Consider the following 22,445-nt stretch of genomic DNA (forward strand, 5'->3'; position numbering starts at 1 on the left):
GGTAAATAATTGTGAAAATTGGGAAGTGAACTTAGGAATTGGAAAATTGAAGAATTATTTAGAGATGGAATGTCGGAAAATTAAATTTCGAAAACTGGAAACCCGAAAAATTATTTTAAGGATGGAACGTCGGAAAATTAAATTTCGAAAAGTGAAAACCCGAAAAATTATTTTAAGGATGGAATGCCGGAAAACTAAATTTCGAAAAGTGAAAACCCGAAAAATTATTTTAAGGATGGAACGCCGGAAAATTAATTTCGAAAGTGAAAACCCGAAAAATTATTTTAAGGATGGAATGTCGGAAAATTAAATTTCGAAAAGTGGAAACCCGAAAAAATTATTTTAAGGATGGAATGTCGGAAAATTAAATTTCGAAAAGTGAAAACCCGAAAAATTATTTTAAGGATGGAATGTCGGAAAATTAAATTTCGAAAAGTGGAAACCCGAAAAAAATTATTTTAAGGATGGAATGTCGGAAAATTAAATTTCGAAAAGTGAAAACCCGAAAAATTATTTTAAGGATGAAATGCCGGAAAATTAAATTTTGAAAAGTGAAAACCCGAAAAATTATTTTAAGGATGGAATGTTGGAAAATTAAATTTTGAAAAGTGAAAACCCGAAAAATTATTTTAAGGATGGAATGTCGGAAAATTAAATTTTGAAAAGTGAAAACCCGAAAAATTATTTTAAGGATGGAATGTCGGAAAATTAAATTCGAAAAGTGAAAACCCGAAAAATTATTTTAAGGATGGAAGGTCGGAAAATTAAATTTCGAAAAGTGAAAACCCGAAAAATTATTTTAAGGATGGGATGAAAATTAAATTTGGAAAACGGAATTTTAAAAATATTGCTTTTTTTTTTTAAAATAAAAAAACAGAATTTGGAAAATAAATAAATAAATAAATAAAATATAGTAATGTTGGAAATAATAAAGATTAAATAAATGAATGAAAAAAATGGAATCTTGGAAATTATAAATTGAATTAGGAATTAGGAATTATGGAGAATTGAACTTTAATATTAAAACATGAAGGAATAAATAAATAGATAAATAAAGTGGTGAGTGGTGGAATAAATAAATAGGTAGATAAAATGGTGAGTGGTGGAATAAATAAATAGGTAGATAAAATGGTGAGTGGTGTTGGCAGCTTGCATGCCAAAATGGCCATGCAACGTGTTACCCAGCGAACATTCATCACTCTGAGACTTATGGTAGTTTCCCAGCAAAGTGAGCAAACAATCATCACTTGATCAATCATCGATATTTACATAACATCATGGACGGAAGCTAAATCATTCAAACTCATCACCGCCTTAGATGGGTTGGGACTCAAACGCTTCATTACCGGAGGTCTCAATGACGGCATCCGAAGTGGGCTTTGTTCAGGCTGGGTGTGAGCATTTTTTCTGACCTCATCACAGCTTCTATAAGCTCAACATGCGGCTGGTCTGGTTTATTCACTTTAGCAGCTAAGTATCGTGCCAAACAGTCTCACAATGTCCACATCAGCGCCATCAACCGAAGCTTTCATGGATTCTTCATGAGGGGTATGTGGTGTGGGAATACGGACATGGGACTAAGAAGGGTGATGACACACATGGGAGGTGAGAGATGGGTGTAAGGAGGAGTGAGTGAGGACGTGGGCATGGTGGATACGTGATAGGCATGGGCGTAATGGAAATATGGGTAAAGGCGTGAAAGATTTAATGGGTATGAGGTACGGTTTAGTGAGAGAAATAATGGTGAGAGGGTGTAGAAAGTGGCTGACATGGGTATGAGGGGGGTGAGCAATGGCATTGACATAATGAACCTCCCATTATAGCCATACATTGAAATCCAACCTCGTGCATACATCTTGAACACGGTCAAAATACCTTCTGCCACAGAACCATGAACTCCTCCAATCTCCTTGCCCAATCAGTCTTGTCTTCATATCCACAGCCAATGACATGGTTCGTCTCTCTTAAAAGGGTTTCAAGTTTAGTTGACGGAAGAATGCCGCCTCTATGGATAGATTTGAGTCACCAGTACAAAACAAGCTAGATGTCTCATTTACAGATGAAATGAGTGGAGCGTAGCCATGGCCTTTCTAGTACTCACAGACAGGGAGCATATCTCCTGGGTCCTCTTACTCCTTCAAGTTGAGATGGAAAGTCTGATCCCCTCTATGGCCGAGCACCAATGACAAAGGGAGAACAGCAAAAACAGAGCACAAGCAATAGACACAAAATGACCCTTTACACGCATCATTTCATATAACGATCCATGGGCTCACATACAGGAGGTGTGTCAAAATGTATTTCAAACAGATTTCTAAGAGAAAACCAGATGGGCATGACTAACAACTCACAAAAAAAAAAAAAAGAACGTAGAACAGAGTCTGAAGGATAAGTCAAAAAACCAGATGCAGAATATGAGTGAGCAAAATTAGATACTAAAAAAAAAAAGTAAGCATCTTAGCTGATCGCCTCTAAAAACTGAGGTAGCATCTCATGCTAGCTAGAAAGCATAATAGAATGTGATGAACACAAAAAGATCCTCAGCTAGCAGGAAGAATACCTGTATCGCCCTCCTGCAAGGTGTTTCCCAGCGTGTTTTTCTTCTTCCTCTTTTTTTCGTTCTTTTTTGTTTCCTCTCAGCTATCCTTTTCTCTTCTCCCTTCTCTGAAAAATCCCCTCTCCTTTTGCTTTCGATCCCCCCCAGCTTGAAGCCAAAAACTTCCTTTTTATCTCTTCCTGTTTTCATCTTCCACAGTAAGCCACTACCTGCCTTCTCCTGCTCCCCTCGTCAGCAAGGATGGCGTCCCTGATCCATGAGCATGGCTGCCCCTGTCTCCGCAGCTGATTTTCCGGGTGTGGAGAAAAGAGGGACCCCCCCACTCAGCTCAAGTGCTGCCCGGTCTCTCAACCTCAAAGGGGGTCTACAAGACCATAAATCATATTTTGAAGAGACGATTTAAAAAAAAAAAAAAACATATCATTCCCTCCTATCTGATAAAAACTATAGTAGATTTGAAATTATTTTTCCTACTACGGTAATTTAAGAATTATTTTTTAAAATTATCGTACTCTTATAAAAAATCCCTTCCAAGTCATCAACACATCGTTTGACCATTTGGGAAAGGTTTTATGAGAGGAATATTGTATTTTATTGTTTTATAATTGAGAAATATAATTTTATAGTTCGCATATATTCTTATTTAATATATACCTTTAATTTTATTATACATTTTAAATGATACAAAATCCTAAATAATGAATTAAATTCTTCATATATTTTACATAATTAAGATTTAAACTAACATCATAATAATGAAAATAGAATGAAAATGAAACTGGAGCATAATATTATGTAAAAAAGATGAATCAAAATCTTAAAGAAAGTAAAATTCGGTTTGCATGTTAATGATTTTTTTATTCTCGTCTCATCATAAGAAATAATTGCACAATAAAGGATATGAATGAAATTAATTTCATATTTCCCATTTTGTATTTCAATATTCCAAATGTGACCTTAAAGTATACTTCATTTATCTTCTTTTTAACCTTTGTGTGTGATATACTTATGCCCTAAAGAGTGTAGAAATTAATTAATTAATTAATTATTTTTTTAGGGATGTTTAATAGTAGGAAGAGCAAAGAAATGATAGATTTACACTATAAGACATTTTCTAAAGGGTTGGATAATCATAAAGAGAGTTGAATGCAAGTTTCTAATGATAAAAGATTACGAGTTCTAAGGTAATACAAGTAGCACTCCTTATAAGTAACAAGGTTTTCTAAGTTAGTAAGCGATGAAATTTTAGTTTTTATAATAATAATAATGTTATAAAACAACTATAAACAAAATGTAAACGATAAGGAAGAATAGTATAGATATATAAATTCTTTCAAAAATATCACTTAAAGAAGATTAATTAAGAGAACCAATTTCTTGCTCAGGGTGTGGGCACCCAAGTTGTAAGATAGTTGAGCAGGCAACCCATCCCAAACAATGTCAACTTGAATGATCCCATTTAACTAGAGCCTATTTGAGTAGTAAGCCGTTATAAATAGATGACTATTACGTGCTAGTCGACCATTACACGCCATTAGCGGATTGACGTTACAAGTTTAAATGTGAATACAAAGAAGGATCATAATGACCAAAAAAAGGTTACAAAATTCAATCTATATAATAGCAAAATGACAAGAATTGAAGGTATGAACAATTAGTCCCTCAAAATTTAGTCCACCAAATCCTCTAAGCTAACTTAACCATAAAAAAAGGTTTGCTTAGAGCTCATTTGGACATATCGTTTTTGTAGGATAATAACGAGTAGGAGGCATTGAGATAGCTTCCCAGAGGGTTAATATTGAATAGGAACTAATATGGGGATATCATTTATACAAAGTATGAAGAGCCTTTTATAGACTTTACATAAATGACTTCCATTATTCATCTTTAAGGTGAGTAAATGGAAGTTCATAAATGAAATTTAATGGTGGTCATTCACCACCTCATTCGCAACACTCATCCTTGGACAATCGCCATATTAATGTCTTCTTAAAACCTTACTAGTAAAAACCTTATGGAAAAAACCTAACAAATGAAAAAAAATTAAAAAATATTATTATTATAATTCTTTAAGCTACTTTAGTCTATTAGAATTGTCTCATTAAGAACTTTGTTAATAAAACCAAGTAGGACAAACCCTTGTCAGTTAATTGCAGTCGTCAATTCTTCTTTTATCGACAATGAGATAGTCATGACTAGGGCATCTCACACTTTTGGTTCAAATCTCTTGTTGGATACATGTTTGGTATCATCAGAGTTGGACTCCATAGACCAAGTGAAGCCTAGGGATAAAATGGCGGATTAGTTTGTGTTTGGTGCGACAAAGAGGGGTAGGGATGATTTAGATTGATTAGTGTAATGAAAATGGAATCATATTTAGGGCTTTTGATTTTTTGATTTTTTTTTTCTCTATTTAAGGTTTGATTTGGGAAGTACATGAGATTTAAATTTAGCATTTCAGATTGAGGGCAATTTTGATCAATTAGGGTAATGAAAATGGAATCACATTTGGGGCTTTAGATTTTTTTGGTTTGATTTGGAAAGTGCATGAAATTTAAATTCAGCATTTTAGATTTAAGGCTTTGGATTTTTTTTTTCTCCACTTTTGATGTGTGAATTGCAAGAACGTTTAGGGTTTGATTTGTTAGTATTTTAATTAATGTTTTGGGAATATTATTAATAGATTTAAAAAAGATATTAATTAACATTGGTTGTAAAAAATATTATCATTTAATATTATTTAGTAATTTTAATTATTGATAATATAAGATTAATTAAAATTATACATTTAATAAAAATTTGAATTATAATTATATTTAATTAATATTAATTAGGTTTTGTATAAAAAAATTAGAAGAAATTTAATTATAATTAATAAGATGATATGATAAAATAAGGTAAGATATAATTATAAAGGTATTTTAGAAAGTGCACAAAAATTTTAAAATAAATTTTAGGAAGCACACAAAGATTTAAAAAAATTTAGAATTTTAGATTCATATTTTTTATTTTCATTTAAGGTTTGATTTAAAAATATTTAACTATTCTAATAAATGATATTTTGATGTTAATTATGATGAATATATTTAATAAAAATAAATTATAAAATAAATTATGGATAAAATTTTAATTAGAATTAAGGACATTTTAGATATTTTTACTAAATTTAATTAGTGATAATTTGATGATCATTAGAATTGGATTATTTGATAAAAAAGTTAAAAACGTTTTCTAAAATTAGTATTAAACGCACTTTAAAAACGTTTAAATTTTATTTATTTTATTGGATAAGCGTTTTACATACTTACATTCAATCCAAAAGGTAAAATCAGCAGAGATGTTGACAAGGCCATAAACTATTTCTAAGCCATGAAATTTTTGACGAGGCCAAACAAGGCCTTAGCTTTGGAGGAATCAAAGAGCTCTATCACATGGTAATCTCCCCTCACGAACTCTGCTTCCACCTCTACCCCATTTGCCTTTAACATATCGACGAACTCCACCTGGCGGTCATGCAACAAATCTCCCTCACAGCCCGTCACCAACAACTTCCACCCCACCCGTCCGATCTTGAACAGTGTTGGCTTTCTTCGCCATCGGATTGCTATACTCGTGATCACGGTCAACACCCTGTGACCCTCGCGCAGTGCTAATTGCCACAGCAGATCAGTAGCACGCAGAGACAGTACACCGTCATTTTCCAACCTCAACTCTGACCCAGTTCTCTGGATCCCACCAAAAAATTGATGGTGCAAGATCAACCCTCTGATCGGCTCAAGATCTGCAACTGAATCCGCCACACGTATACCCGCGAAGTACGCTAGGTTTGCTCCCGCACTGCTACCCATGAGAAAACACCGTGACACGTCAGCATGCTCCGACACCCAAGCCTCTCCGCATCTCTTGATCCAGTGCAGCGCCTCCACTCCGTCCTCGTAGGCTGCCGGAAGCCGGTGCTCAGGCGCCAGCCTGTACTCCACGGAGACGACGACGGCACCTATCTCCGCCGCCATATGAGCGCAGTGATCATGAAAAACGGTGTCAGTGGCGCTGCAGATCACGAAACCGCTGCCGTGGAAGTAAACGATGAGGGGCAGCTTTCTTGCAGCTCCAGCGGCACCAGGGGATGTATCCCGTGCTTCCCGGGGCAGGAAAATCCTGACCCAAATGTTCTTATCTGGGTTGATGGTGACGTCTTTGGAGCGCACTGGGCAGTGGGTGGTGTGATCAGGTGATGCAGCGGTGGTGGGTAAGGTGATGAGCCTGTTGATGGAGCCGTCGGGGTTGTTGATCATCTTGAGATAGTCATTGAAGTTGACGGTGGGTTTAGGTATTGCAGGGTAATCTGACATGCTGATCGCTGTAATATTTGTGGGTAGTCTGGTAATGAGCGAAAGTATAGACTCTTTGGATGATCACTCTATTAGTATCCACATTAAAACAGCAGAGAAATATTTAATAAAAATTATGCTATTTCGATGTTAATTATGATTAGTATATTTAATAAAAATAAATTATAATTAATTATCTATCAAATTTTAATTAGGATTAATGACATTTTAAATTTTTTTATTAAATTTAATTATTAATAATTTGATGAAAATTAGAATTGAATTATTTTATAGAAAAATTGAAAAGACTTTTTAAAATCACTACAAAATACAATCTTTCACTTTATTTATTTTATTGGAAGGGAAAAAGGCAGAGAAATTGACAAGTCCATAAACTTTCTAAGCCATGAAATTTTTTACACGGCCAAACAAGGCCTTAGCTTTGGAGGAATCAAAGAGCTCTATCACATGGCAATCTCCCCTAACGAACGCTGCTTCCACCTCTATCCCATTTCCCTTTAACATATCAACGAACTCCACCTGGCGGTCATGCAACAAATCTCCCTCACAGCCCGCCACCAAAAATTTCCATCCCACCCGTCCGATCTTTGAACAGTGTTCTGAGGCATTCTTCGCCATCGGATTGCTATACTCGTGATCACGGTCAACGCCCTCTGGCAGTGCTAATTCCCACATCAAATCAGTAGAACAAAGAGGCAGTACACCGTCATTTTCCAACCTCACCTCTGACCCACTTCTGTGGATCCCACCAAAAATGGATGGTGCAAGATCAACCCTCTGATCTTCAACGGTTCAAGATCTGCAACTGAATCCGCCACATGTATACCCGCGAAGTACGCTAGGTTTCCTCCAGCGCTGCTTCCCATGAGAAAACAGCGAGACACGTCAGCATATTCCGACACCCAAGCCTCTCCGCTGCTCTTGATCCACTTCAGCGCCTCCACTCCGTCCTCGTAGGCCGCCGGAAGCCGGTGCTCAGGCGCCAGCCTGTATTCCACGGAGACGACGACGGCACAGATCTCCGCCGCCATGAGAGCGCAGAGATCATGAAAAACGGTGGTAGCGGCGCTGCAGATCACGAAACCGCCGCCGTGGAAATAAACAATAAGGGGCAGCTTTCTTGCAGCTCCAGCGGCAGGAGGGGTAGAATCCCTTGCTTCTCGGGGCAGGAAAACCCTGACCCAAATGTTCTTATCTGGGTTGACGGTGATATCTTTGGAGAGCACTGGGATGTGGGTGGTGTGATCAGGTGATGGAGCTGTGGAGGGTAAGGTGACGAGCCTGGTGACGGAGCCGTCGGGGTTGTTGATCATCTTGAGATAGTCATTGAAATTGGGTACTGCAGGGTAATCTGCCATGTTGATCACTGTAATATTTGTGGGTAGTCTGGCAATGAGCTCAAGGTTAATCACCAGACTCACTACTAGATATATTTATAGAGTCATGGGATTAAAACGGAACCCTAATTTGAAAATCTAATTCATCATCATGGCCTCATACAAAAATACTTTATTATTTTTTTTATAAAAATAAAAATTTATTTTAAAACATATACTTAATAATTGAAATAATTAAAAATATTTATAAAAAAATAGGTTACAAAGAAAAAATCACGAGAAAAGACAAATTCATAAATACATTTTGTATTTATACCGAAGAGTAAAGGGGACAGGGATGTGTGCAATCAACTCCCATAATCATTCATTGGAAATTAAAAGTATATTTTATAATTTATTGGACTTAGGCTTATCAAAATAATTCTAAAAATAGGTGTACTAACTTTCCATATGAAGCAGCGCAGTGCTAGTCCAAATAATCAGAGGGCCCGATATCCCTTTCGACTCTTCACGGGTTGATTCACTACACCTATATTTGTCGGCCATTGTTTAAGCAACTTGGGGAGTGGCCAGCCCCACATTGATTGTTTGTAGCTCATACACTTGCAAGCTAGCAATGGACATAGATATTCAAATACGTACCTCACCAAAACGTCAAGATCGATTTTGTTGGTCATGGTTGTATTGTGTGGAAGGACAAAAGCTAAAAGTACCGTCAATGAGTTCCATTAAAAGAATAGTTTAAAGTGGGATAACCCCAAAGCATACCCTATTTGTTGTTCAACATTGAGGTTGAGGTGCAAGTTACGTAAAGGGTCGGAGAGATCAGTCTTTTTCTTTTCGATTTGATGTTGATTTGAATAAATCAAAGTAACGTAAGGAATAATGAGAAGAAAAGTCATGCATTTTGATTGCCTTATTCATCACGGCACCACCAACATATCATTCTTGATTCTTACCTAGAATAACATTAGTGTTGAACCAGACTCAAACTACACCGAGTCATGAATCTGCTGCTGCACCAATTGGAATCAAATTGGACGACATCAATTATGCCCTTTGGTCCTAGGTTGTTGAGATGTATAGCTCGGGCAAAGATAAGTTGGGGTATATAAATGGTGATTTTCCACAGCCCCGAGAGACAAATCCTAATTTAAGAAGATGGAGAACTGAAAATGCGGTGGTGAAGGGATGGTTGATTAATTCTATGGACCCAAAACTGATCAGCAACTACATCATATTTCCAAGTGCAAAAGAGGTATGGGATACCATCGCCACAACATATTTTGATGGTACCGACGCCTCACAAGTTTATGACCTCAAGAGGAAAGTGACGAGACTCCAGCAAGGCGGGGGATCTATCGAAACATATTACAACAATCTTCAAGGCCTATGGAGGGAAATTGATTTTCGTCGCCCAAATCCAATGAAATGTGAAATTAGTTGTTTTTCAATTTACACGAGTAAGATTTTAGGTGTGAAACCTGCATTGAAGTGATCGAGAGTCATCATATACCTTACCCAATAAGGTTGAAAAAATGTGAGACTCCTTTTACTTAATTCATTTAGACGTTTGGGGTCTTGCTCCCATTTTAATTTGTTCGGGTAGCAGATGGTTTGTGACTTTTATAGACGATTGTATATGTATGACTTGACTTTATTTGATGAAAAATAAGCATGAAGTGTTTGGAATTTTTCAATCTTTCCATTATATGATAAAGACACAATTCTCTGCTAAACTTCAAATTCTTGGATCTGGTAATGGTGATGAGTAAGACAATAATGAGTTTCAAGAATATTTCCAAGCACATGGTCTTTATCATTAGATCACTTGCTCTCAAACACCACAACAAAATGGGGTTGTAAACAAGGATTAAAATATCGATAAATATAAATATATTGGTAATTGGATTTACATATATATTGGAAATATCGGAGAAATACTGATGGATATTTTGAAAAAAATAGCAATGAGGTGAAAATTATTAAAAATTCACAAAAATGCATAAAAAACTCAAAAAAAAAAAAAGAAAAAAAGAAAAAAAAAAGAAGATAAAATAAGTAAGTAATGCTAATTTTTTTTTTTTTATAAAAATTTGATAAATACTATCTTTAATAGTACATATAATATTTATCAATTTTTTATTATAAAAAATTAGCATAAATTCCTTTAATATATTTATATTCATTTATTTTAAAAATTAAAATACTTTTATTAAAACATATTTTTATTATATTTTAAATAAAAAATTAAATTGATTTATATAAAATATTTTATTTAAGATTTGATTTCTAAAAATTTATTACAAGTGACAATTTTTCTATTAATAGGAATTTATTTAAATAATTAAAATTATTACTAATTTATCTTATCAAATTAATTTTAATTTATAAAATATTAGGACTTCATTAATTTTTTTATATTGTAGCAATTTTTGAGTAAAATTATATTTTTAATATTTTAAAATAAAAACATTTAAAATTAATTGAAATTAAACGGATAAAAAATAATGAAGTGATATTAATTTTTTAAAATAACATTAATTAATGAGATAAATATAAAAAATAGTTAAAAATAAAAATGATAGTATAGATTTAAAATAAAAAATAAATTAAAAATGAATAGTTAAAAAATAAAAATGGATAAATATTTTTTAAAAAAAGCTTTCAAAAAAATCTCCAATATTTCTTAGATATATCGACCATATATCTGATATATCACCAATATTTTGATAGGCTTCCTTGGCTACTTTGTGTGTCGCTTCACGCTTGATTTTTTCGTCGATTTATCAGTTCCAAACCAATATATCACCAATATTTCGACGATTTTTCCGATATTTCTCCCGTTCAATAATTGGTGCTCAATAACCTTTCAAGGTCGTTTGATATCTAATATATTGGCGAAATATCGTCGATAAAAACTAATTTTTCAATTTGTGGTTGTAAAACAAAAAAACAGACATATACTTGAAACAGCTCGAGCGCTTTTAACTACAGGTCATGCACCCCAACGCTATTGGACATATGCAATTGTTATTGTTGTCTATTTGCTACATTGAATGTCATCTCGAGTCTTGAACTTGGAAACTCCACTAGAAGCCCTTGCTTTTCGTGTACCATTGCCCTTTGTCTTAATGCTTCTTTGGATGTGTTGCTTATGTTCATCTTCACAAAAACCAGCATACAAAACTTGATCCTTGTGTTGTTCCTTGCGTTTTTTTGGGTTACAAAGCACATAAGAAAGGCTATCGGTGCTATGATCCCACTACAAGATGTCTTTATACCATAATGGATGTCATTTTTCTTGAATCTGAAACTTTCTTTCCTAAACAAGATACTTATTCTTTTCTTCAGGGGGAGCTACTAAGTAAATAGCAAAATTGGGAAAATTGGGAAAACTAGCCAGGCTTTAATAATATGAACATGGAAAGCAATCAAAAGGATGACACAGATGACATAACTGGAAATGATGAAGCTCAAATACCATCTATTCTAGTTGAGGCTCAACCATAAAATAATGAAACTTCAGTTGATCTAGTTAATTGAGACTCAACCAGATGAACCAATGGAGCCAACGATAGTAATAGTGGAACAGAGAAAAGAAATTGAGGATGCCTAGACTATGAGTAAGGAGGAGCAGTCCACCTCTAACACTTTAGTACCAAACGACCACTTTCTTGAGAATACTCTTGAGGTATGATTCCTAAATTCCTCTCCTAGTAATATTATAGATGACTATATTGGTTATAGATTACCTTTCAGACATAATTGTAGGAAGCCACCCAATCGGTACTCACCAGACCATGGAGAAAGGAAGTCGAAGTATCTGATTGCCGATCATGTCTCAAACCATAGATTATCACAACCTCTCAAAGCTTTTGTCCACAAGCTATCTTCTGATCATGTCTCGAATATAGTACAAGAAGCCTTAAACAACCCCAAGTGGACCTAAGCAATGATTGAAGAGATGACAAATTGCAAAAGAATGACATGTGGATGCTTGTGCCATTGTCAAAAGAGAAGAAAACGGTGGGATGTAGATGGGTGTTCTCCATTAAACACAAGACATATGGTTCAATAGAGAGATATAAGGTGAGACTTGTAGCGAAAGGATATACCTAAACATACGGTATAGACTATCAAGAGACGTTCTCACTAGTAGTGAAGTTGAATACTGTTAGAGTATTGTCATCTCTTGCTGTAAACTTAGATTGGCCACTACATCAGTTCGATGTAAAAAATGCATTTCTTCATGGAGACCTTGAGGAGGAATTGTGTATGGACATTCCATCGGGCTTTACTACCTTGTTAAGAACAAAGGTCATGTGCAAGTTGTAGAAAATGTTATATGGATTGAAAAAATCATCTAGAGCATGGTTTGGATGATTTAGCTTGGCTACGAGGAAGCATGGTTTCAAACAAAGTAATTTGGATCATACTATGTTCTTGAAACATCGACAAGGGATTGGTAACAACTCTAATAATTTATGTTGACGATATGATAATTACAAGGAATGACAAGGAGGAAATCTCTAGCTTATAGAAGCATTTGGCAATTGAATTCGAAATGAAGAAGCCCGAAGGGTTAAAATACTTTCTAAGTATCGAAGTAGATCAGTCAAGTCAAGGCATATTTCTATCACAAAGGAAATACATGCTCAATTTTCTATCTGAAATGGGAATGCTCCAATGGTACAAAACCATGGTTTGAGAGAACACTCGATCCAAGTACCTATAGACAAAGAAAGGTATCAATGACTTGTGGGAAAACTGATCTACCTGTCTCATACACGATTGGATATTGCTTATCCTATGAGTTTGGTGAGTCAATTTATGCATCATCCTTGTGAAGATCATATGAATACGGTGCTCCAGATTCTACGATACTTGAAGTCTTTTATAGGTAAAGGATTGATGTTCAAGAAATGTAATCATCTGAACATTGATGGTTATACAGATATTGATTGAGCAGGAAATACTATTGATAGAAAATCTGTACTAGGATATTTCACTTTTGTGGAAGGTAATCTAGTTACTTGGAGAAGCAAGAAACAGAAGGTGGTTGCATTATCTAGTGTAAAGGCTGAGTTTAGAGGCATGACTAAAGGACTTTGTGAGCTTCTTTAGCTGAAGAGGTTATTGGAGGAAATTGGTTATTCATCTTATTTTGCAATGAATTTGTTTTGTGATAATAAGGTGGCTTATGAGATTGCACATAACCCAGTTTAGCATGATCGAACAAAACATATTAAAGTGGACTGACATTTCATCAAGGAAAAACTTGAAGCTAAAACAATCTAATTTCCTTTTGTAAAACCCGAGGATTGGTTAGCAGATATACTTGCAAAGGCTATCTCAAGCAAAGTATTTTATAACTCACTGGACAAGTTGGACATAAGAGATATCTATGCACCAACTTGGGGGAGTGTTGGCGTGAGTTGTTAATAGAGGATTTTGTGGACAGATTATAGAGATTTTTTATTCTAATTTATTCTTTGGCTTCCATTAATTATGGAATACCCAAGATTCTTACCTAGAATAATGTATAGTAATTTCTTCCTTCTTAGAATAAATGCCTTTACATGTTTTATAAATATCCTCGTGTATTCTGATTTTTTTATCGATGAAAAACATACTTTCTCATCAATTTTGTGAAAGACACAACACATTGAGCACCTTATTCTTTAGTTGTGTCTTGAGGAAGAATGCATCCTTGAGATTTGGTGAGGGGTGTGCGAGTGAATACTATATTGGACACTTAAAAGAGAGAACAATGAGACTTGGAAAAAAAAAAGGGGTTTTGAGGTAAATATTGGAAATTAGATTTTGTTCTAAAGAGTTTGAGTTGAAATGTTAAGGGTTAATGATCTTAATTAAGTAGTTCTTGAAACTTGATTCTTTGAGTTGAATAATTTGGAACTATTAGTGGAACCTTCTTAAGTCACATAGAAGGAGATTTCCAAGTAGAAAAAGAAGAATATTTAATCCTATTCATACATGTTTGAGAAAAAAAATATATAAATTAAAAAAAAAAAATTGAGTCCCAAATGGTTATATGATGTTAAAGGATATAATTAACCTTACTCAGATTGAGGGGAGGTGGCCCTTTGATAGCCACAATTAAGGGATGATAAATTTGACACTTGAGTTTTTAATAGAATGAGTAGTAAAGGGAGTTTGGATATTAAACATCTCTTACATGATTTTCTATAACTTGGTAAATTGATCCATATTGATGATGAATAACTTTTATTATCAAATTTTGTTCAAATTCTGACTAAATTGTCTTGTGAGAATGATTTCAAATTGCTAAAAATAATGACTATATTTTGTTGTGATTATTATTGTTAGCGCTACCAATATTCAGGTTGAGGGAAGTGATCAACACACAAAAATCTGTCATTTTCACACTTTAAACCTAGCTAGATTTTGCAGCTACTTTAATCATATCTTTTGAGTTTGAATTCATGTTAAGTGATAAGTACTCAGACAAAGCACTTTAATGGGGTCTTTTGAACTCATTTGAGTGTGCTTGAATGCTTTGAACCACCCCATTATTCACATTTGTTTCTAAACCTTAATTATTTTGTTAGTGCTTCAAGAATAAAATTAAGCAATTCAGTGCATAAGGAAGCCCATGGGAGTCAATGATACATTGAATGGATGAGACAGTGTGTTGTATGTGTTTGGAGCTGGTGAAGTTCGCATGCAAGTAGAATTAATGGGTAAGCCTACGTGTAGTCCTAAGGATGTGCAACACTTTGCTGAGGTGCTATGTTAATTTGCTCAAGCACCTCAACCAACCATGCTTAGTTGAAGCAAAATATGCGGGTTTGCTTATGTGAACGGAAGGGAATTGCACTACTAATTTGGGCTTAAATCAGTATGATTTTTTCATGTTAATTCATAGTGTTTTGCTACAAAGAAGAGTATAAATCATTACTTATGACTTAGTTTTTGCTTAAAACCTACTTTGGTATTTAATGAGATTTCAAAAGCGTTGGGATAAGTAACTGGTTGAAAGCTGATGTTGGAAACGAAGATGTGAAGTTCAATAGCCGGTGATGAGGGATGCTGATGTTGGTTCGAGTCATTAAGTTTTGGTGTCTTATTGAGTCAGTGATGTGGATGACTATACTTGTAGTTGTTATCGATTTAAAGGAAGATGCCTTGTTGATCTGAATATATAAACCATTTCAATAGATGATGATACCATTTTGGACATGGATGTTTGTGTGTCAAAATGGGGTTGGGGTGCAATAATGTCACTCTTGAGCTTGGGGATGGGTTATTCATATGATGACTCTTAAGACAAGTTCATAGGTATGATGTCAAATGGCATAAAGGTTTAATCTACCCTCACCGAAAATTAATTGGTTTTAAGATGAGATGGTCAATGTCTAATTCAAGAATTAGTATCAAAGCTAATTAAGAGTTATGAGTTTGAGTCATGGAAGTATCATGTTGGGAGAGGAATTGTTGGGGTACTCTTAAGCCTGGGGATGGGTTACCCAAATGAGGATTTATCTAAATGATAACTTTTAGAACAAGCTCACAAGGTGTGATGTTGGATGTCGTGAAAAGTTTAATTTACTTTCATTGAATACTAATTGGTTAGATGGTCAACTCCCGATCCATGTTTCCTAAAACATGCTCTAATATATTGATATCCAAGCAAAAGAAAAAAGCCTCCTAATTTTAATAAGACATAGGTGTGGTTGAATTTCCTCAAAATGACATTCCACAAAGACGCTCAATACTATCAACAAGCAAAATAGAGATTCAACAAAAAAAGAAAAATGCAAGGACAAGAATAGCTATTTAACTCACTCTAAAAAGTGACTAATGAAATTAAAAAAGGAAGAGATATCCCCTAGTCCATATATATATATATATTCAGCTTACCCCATACATATACTCAGCTTACACACTCTAAATTTTCATTCTTATTTAGTTTAGTTAACTACTTAAACCATTTCGTACCTCACTGTAAAAATTTCCTATGTTTCTCACATTGTCTAAAAGATCAAAACAAAGAATGCTAACCCTAACACAGACCAATGCTCAAGTACTTAGATTACAACATCAATATATTCAAAAACCCCAAACTGAGACTTTGCCATGGAAATGTAAATTAGATATAGAGTATATAATTAAGGGGGAGTGATGGAAATCATCTCATACTGGACACTTGCCTTGCTTCAATATCCTCTAGTTTGGAAGTTGTGATGTGTATTTTCTCCAAATAAAAAATACAAAAATGGAGATGAACTTGAGCCAAGTTATTTAAGACTGCATTTAGGAAGATGACATATATCAGATAAAGTGATTCAACCACTTTGATAAGCTTGTAGAAGACATACATTTGGATGAAAACTTGACTGGGATTACACGAGTGTTATTTTTGATGGATCGTGGAGGTGATCAGTTTGGCAGTTCCACCTAAAAAATCCCATTTTTGTAATATATAGAGGAGCCTTTCAGGTCTGATTTCTTCATGGAGCTAGAAGCTTTCAGGTTTGATCTCTTTGTTTGCTTGGAGGGATTTCTATATGAGGAAGTTACTGATGGGAGGACTGTGTAAACCGCGAGCGGAGCCCTCACCACATGGACACCATCTTTCCAGAGGATAGCACCTGATATGATTGGTTGCATATTTATCTGTGGTCCATACACCCTCACTGTAAAGGATTTCTTCTCTCCAATTGCTGAGAATGAAAGAACAGGAGGCTCCACTTCAATCTCAATAGAATTGGGCATGTAGACGCTAGCATGGTAGGTTGAGTTTGGCGATCCGACATTTGTAACTGTCCTACTGAAAATGCCCATGATATCTTGCCCATCTTCTATGGCCAGTGAGAATGAGGGGTAGTTCAGATCCCATGCCCTCCCAGGTTTAGTGCTATTACAAACACTGTCATCACCCGTGATGAGTCTTAATGTGCTGGTGTTGTAACCCTGCTTGCATAGGAAGTTGATGTAATCTGCCTTAGATGTGTTGTAGATTAGGCCAGGATCCACCGCCTTCACCGGGTTGATATGGCCAGAACCGTAAGCAAACTCTTTGTCCTCGTTCTTCCTTGTGTCCATCACATAAGCTGGTTTGAAAAAAAAAATTGTTCACTGAATTAGAGATTGTAACAAGATTGGATTTTGGATGATTTGTTTATACCTGTGGTCATGAGTGCAGATTTAATGGCAGCAGGAGACCAGCTTGGGTGGATGGACTTCACATAAGCTGCTGCTCCACTGGCATGTGGACAAGACATGGATGTGCCGGAGATTATGTTGTATTGGGCGGTCCTGGTATCACGCTCGTATTCTGATGGAGATACAATGGGTGACCAGGCCGCGAGGATATCAACACCAGGTGCAGTCAGATCAGGCTGATTGATCAATTTTGTTCCGATATCTCAATTTGTTAGTCAATTTTAAAAGAAATTAATAGCAGTAGAGAAAGGGTGACAAATTTGAAGCCTAGTATTTTCAGTTTACCTTGAGAATATCAGGAGAAATGGGATTGGGACCTCTGGAGGAAAAGGAGGCAACAATGGGAGCCATTACATCCTTCCTAGTCTCACCAACCAAAATTGTTGCCACTGGATTCCTGAAAAAGGTTATTATCAGTATGATGGATACAGTCGCATTTTCTGTGATGTGAAAATGAGAATGATAATTGGGAAACAGATTGGGTGATTGTTTACTTGGAAAATCTAGCATACTGCAATACTTTGTCCATATCTTGTCTTCGGAGGAGTGTTGCTGGCAAGGGAAAAGTGAAGGCAAAGTCATTGAAATACCAGGCGGGCATTATGATTCCCACTCCTCCTGCCATGATAACACCAGATCCATCCCAAAGGAACTCGCAGAGAACAATCTTTCCCTTGACTTTGCGTGAATCTAGGTCCCCAGGAAGGCAGTCTGCTGAACTTAAAGGGGTTTCTTGGGCAGAAACATTTGCTGCATCTCCTCCCCAGATTAAAGGATATGTTCCATTGAGCTCCAAGTTATTGATGACAATTCCCTTCATTTTTTCAAGGTAAAAGAAGTAAAAGAATGATATGGGTTGAGGTTAGCCCTAGAGAAACCATAGATAGTAACTAAACTGTCTGAAACAAGGGCTTACCGAGAAGATCTGTCCATTGCCAAGAACCAATTTGGAAACAAATTTCCTATCAATGCTGCTGGCAGCTACAGTCAGCGACCAAGGCGAGTAATTACTGACCCAACCCAACCATGGACCATCGTTTCCTGCAGAAGTTGAGGTTAATATCCCTTGTCCCATTGCATGGAAAGATCCAATTGCTATGACGTCTTCAAAATAAGGTTCAGGGAAGGTGAATCCAAGGGAAACTGATATGATATCGACCCCATCTGCGATGGCATCATCAAACGCAGCGAGTATATCTGCAGCAGCACATCCTCTTACCCAACAAACCTTGTACACAGCAATTCTTGCATTGGGGTATCCACCTCTGGCAAGTCCTTGAGCTAAGCCGTAGAAGCTTGCGCCTGCCACCTCTCGGCCCGCAGCGGTTGAAGCTGTGTGAGTCCCATGTCCCTCTGAGTCCCTTGGAGATTTGATGTCTCCATCATAATACTCATTATAGCTATTGTAGTAGCGAGCTCCAATGATCTTGCTGTGGTATTTCGACAATTCCGTCAGACTTTTATTCACATTGTAAACTGAGGTCATTTGAGGGATTGCTTACTTGTTGCAGGTGAAGTTATTCTCAGTTTGGCACATTCCTTTCCATTTTGCAGGTGGAGGGCCAAATCCTTCATCCTTGAAGCTCTCGGATTCTGGCCAAATTCCTATGAAGTAACCGAAATTCCTTGATTTTGAACTTAACGAGGTAATGAACTACTATAACTGAATTATATTTGCAGTTCAAAATTATTTTTATGTATTAACCTGTATCTAGCAGCCCAATAATCACATCTCCTCCTTGGGAATCTCTAACATGGGATTGAGTAAATCCCATGAAGTCCCATGATCTTGTTGTGTGAAGCTCTAGCATGCTGTTTGGAAGAACTGAAACCACTCCGTCCATATCTGTAATCACATTTCAGTTGAAATTAAGTAAAATATAATGAAATAAAACCATAACAGAGCAATATTGTCCTCTCTTTGCTGTATATAGTAATCTCACCTGCAAATCTTGTAACCTCTTCATCTGAAAGTTTAGCTGCAAACCCATTAAAACTTCTTCCATAGCTGTAAATTAGCGACTCTTTTGCAGATGCAGTACTGCAGGTAAAAAATTTAAATGCTTAGGATGTATACTCATAGTATTGTAGTTATTAATCATAGTAGCTAAATTTTTTAACCTTCCAAGGACACTTGCTAGCATGGAATGATGCATAGATACCATTGAAACAGCTCCATGAGGCTTCTCTCCCATATAGACGATATGGACCTGCATGTTAAACTAAGCTTGCTGAGAAACCCCATTAGTTTGTTAGCTGTGAGCCATGCACTCATCAATATTAGATATAGGAGGTGATTGATGAAGGCTAAGTGGGTCACTCAATACTCCATGAAATTCCACTCTGAATATATATAGCAAATGGTTCTATTCAAAAAGTGCAATCTCATGGAACCTAAGTTTTGCTATGAAGTAAGCAAAATGGAAGAGATTATACCTTTCTTTCATCGGAATGGCAGTTCAACACAAAAGCTGCGAGCAATGTAAGGTAGAGAAGGGGGAGAAGCTCTTGCTTAGCCATTTTGGGAGTCCAAATTGGAGCCTATAGCTGTTAGGGGAGGTTGGTGACTGATGAACATTATATCTCATGTCATTTATAGGGATTTTTCATTAGTATTGGTTTTACCCCAGCATTTCAGATGTGACATGGCTTGTGATCATCGCCCCATTCCATATGAAACAATACTCGTTACATTCTGAACCTGCGCCTTCACATGCAAATCTCTTCCAACAATTCAAACAGTTATTATCTCTCTTTCTCATATACAACTGTTCTCTTTGGTTGTATCCCCTTGTTTGTACTGGCTACACTAGTTGTTTGTTAGTTTTTGTGAGCTTTTTTGCATGGCTGTTTCAATGGTGATCGAGTTTTCTATGTCAAACATTACATATATTATTTTCTCTCATCGTTTTCCTTTCATGTTTATATATCTCTTGTTGTATTTATTTGTTCTTGGATTTGTGGTGTTGCTATTGTTGTTTATTGGGATTTGTTAGTTTTTGGATGGCTGTATCCATGATGACTTTCCCCTGTAAAATTAATTATTCCCATAGACTTTGTTAAATCCGTTTTTAACAAGAGATTAATGTAACAACCAAAACAAAGAATTTGGAATGAGTTTCTCTACAGGATAAAACTAGAACCTGTTATAATTTATATGGTTTGTGCCCCTGCATTCAAGTCATGGTTTCCTCGACCCAAATACAGAGACCAATTCTTCCATGTAAAAAAGGTGCTTACCTATATATGTTTAGTTCTGTAGTATAGTGCAGTAACTATTACCAGAATCATATGTCAACTCGTATGCATGTCAACTGGTATGCACTCTATGGCCAAGTAACTTATTTTTTGTGAAAGAGCATGTTCCCCTTCAATTCTCTGGAGCTACAATTGTTGTTGAATGCCATCATAACAATTTCAGACATTCTAGATGTGGAGAAGCCAAGTACCACCTTCCCATCTTAGATTGGGATTTCTCTGGAATTTTTGTGTTGAAGGGGAAGTTATGAGCATGGTTCCATTTGAGTTGTCTTCATTGATATTAAGTAATTAATACCAACTTGGCATATCTTCAAAGACATTGGTTTTCATTTTGAAAAACTATAAAATTTGATACCACATTTTTAAAAAAAAGTAACTCTATGTTTGTCTCTTTGGTTACGAGTTGCTATTGGGTTTTCAATGGTATGAATTCATGTTAACAATGGTAGGGCTATACCTCTTAATAATATCCTTATAGTTGAAGTCTTTGAACGTTGGAATATTGAATCCATATGTGTATTTCCTAGTTGTTTTGGATACATTTATATTCTTATTGCTGGTGACTATGTATGCATATGATCCAAGAATGATAGGGGAAATTGGTCTTTGGTTCTTGCAGCATTAAACTTCCTTTGGTATATACAAACTCTCCAACCAATGGTCAATCTAGTTGGTAGAAACTCCCATTTTTCATTGATAAACACAATAACCCCATTTGTTTTAGGCATCACTATGGACCCACATTTTTCACATGCATCCCCACTCGTTGGTGAGACTCGCTTTTATATGGTGAAAAATTAGTTTTGGAAAAGTCGGAATCGCCACTTATTTTATTTTATTTTAAAAGGGAAAATAAAACAAGAAAGAAAACCCTAAAGAGGTGACTTCATAGTTTTTGGAAAAACGCGTCTTTGAAAAACCCGAGTTTAGGTCCGAGGATCAGGTTACCTATTGGAAAGATACCTCTAAAAGGTAGCACCCCTATAAGCTTTACAAAGGTCTCTATTGACTAAGTTGAGGGAAATGAGACAATTAATTGGTTGATTATAGATACCTATGTAGGCTAGGTGATTTTAAAAAATAGCATTCCAAACAAGAAAACCAATCACAAATCATAAAGAAGATTTAGGGTGTGTACCTGGACTGCTTCTTAAGTGCTATCATAAGACATCAATGGTTAGTTTGGAAAATAAGACACACAACATGTATTTTACCCTAGTCTCTTAATTAAACATGGCAAACTAAATAAACAATAAAAAAAATATGTTGAATAGGTTGAGAATCGCATACAAAGCAATACATAATTTATGGAATTAAGATACGAAGGTAAGAAATGTACCTGAATAGCATAGGTAACTTGTAACGTCCTTCCACAAGACATGAGGGTTAGATAATTAATAATAAAATAAAGAAATCCTAGCATGCTTATTATCTAATTAGCGTAGCAAAAATGATCAAAGTATACGAAATAATCAATTATCACATACATCTTGTATATAATTCCTAAAAAAATAGATAGATATGATTACAACAAGTAGTAAAGGTGGTAGCAGACATGAGTTTGGAAAATGATTTTATGTAGGGGTTTCATCAATTCCCTAATTGATATACACAAATCTAGCCTAGAATTATCCCATTTATTTGGGACCACAAGCTTGGATTCGTATTTTACCCAAAACCATAGTTTTTATTGAAAACTGAGAAAGATGCAAACCGATCAAAACATGG

The 22,445-nt window shown here is 35.5% G+C and overlaps 2 protein-coding genes and 1 pseudogene across 2 annotated transcripts; all 3 read right to left on the bottom strand.

The window, feature by feature from the left end:
• Window positions 1–5,919: 5,919 nt before the first annotated feature.
• Window positions 5,920–6,909, bottom strand: LOC117933311 (carboxylesterase 1-like). The gene has a single exon (XM_034854681.1). It carries the CDS (start codon window positions 6,907–6,909, stop codon window positions 5,920–5,922), a length of 990 nt encoding a protein of 329 aa, XP_034710572.1.
• A 297-nt stretch (window positions 6,910–7,206) lies between these two features.
• Window positions 7,207–8,327, bottom strand: LOC117933006 (annotated as a pseudogene).
• An 8,345-nt stretch (window positions 8,328–16,672) lies between these two features.
• LOC117934283 (cucumisin-like) lies at window positions 16,673–19,976 on the bottom strand. The gene is made up of 10 exons (XM_034855958.1): window positions 19,893–19,976; window positions 19,578–19,666; window positions 19,400–19,497; window positions 19,162–19,302; window positions 18,959–19,061; window positions 18,373–18,886; window positions 17,951–18,270; window positions 17,742–17,853; window positions 17,419–17,632; window positions 16,673–17,344 (listed from the first exon to the last, which is right to left on the bottom strand). Exons 1-10 carry the CDS (start codon window positions 19,974–19,976, stop codon window positions 16,689–16,691), a joined length of 2,331 nt encoding a protein of 776 aa, XP_034711849.1. The 3' UTR covers window positions 16,673–16,688.
• Window positions 19,977–22,445: the final 2,469 nt, after the last annotated feature.

Source organism: Vitis riparia, chromosome 16, assembly GCF_004353265.1.
Source record: "Vitis riparia cultivar Riparia Gloire de Montpellier isolate 1030 chromosome 16, EGFV_Vit.rip_1.0, whole genome shotgun sequence".
Taxonomy (NCBI): Eukaryota; Viridiplantae; Streptophyta; class Magnoliopsida; order Vitales; family Vitaceae; genus Vitis; species Vitis riparia.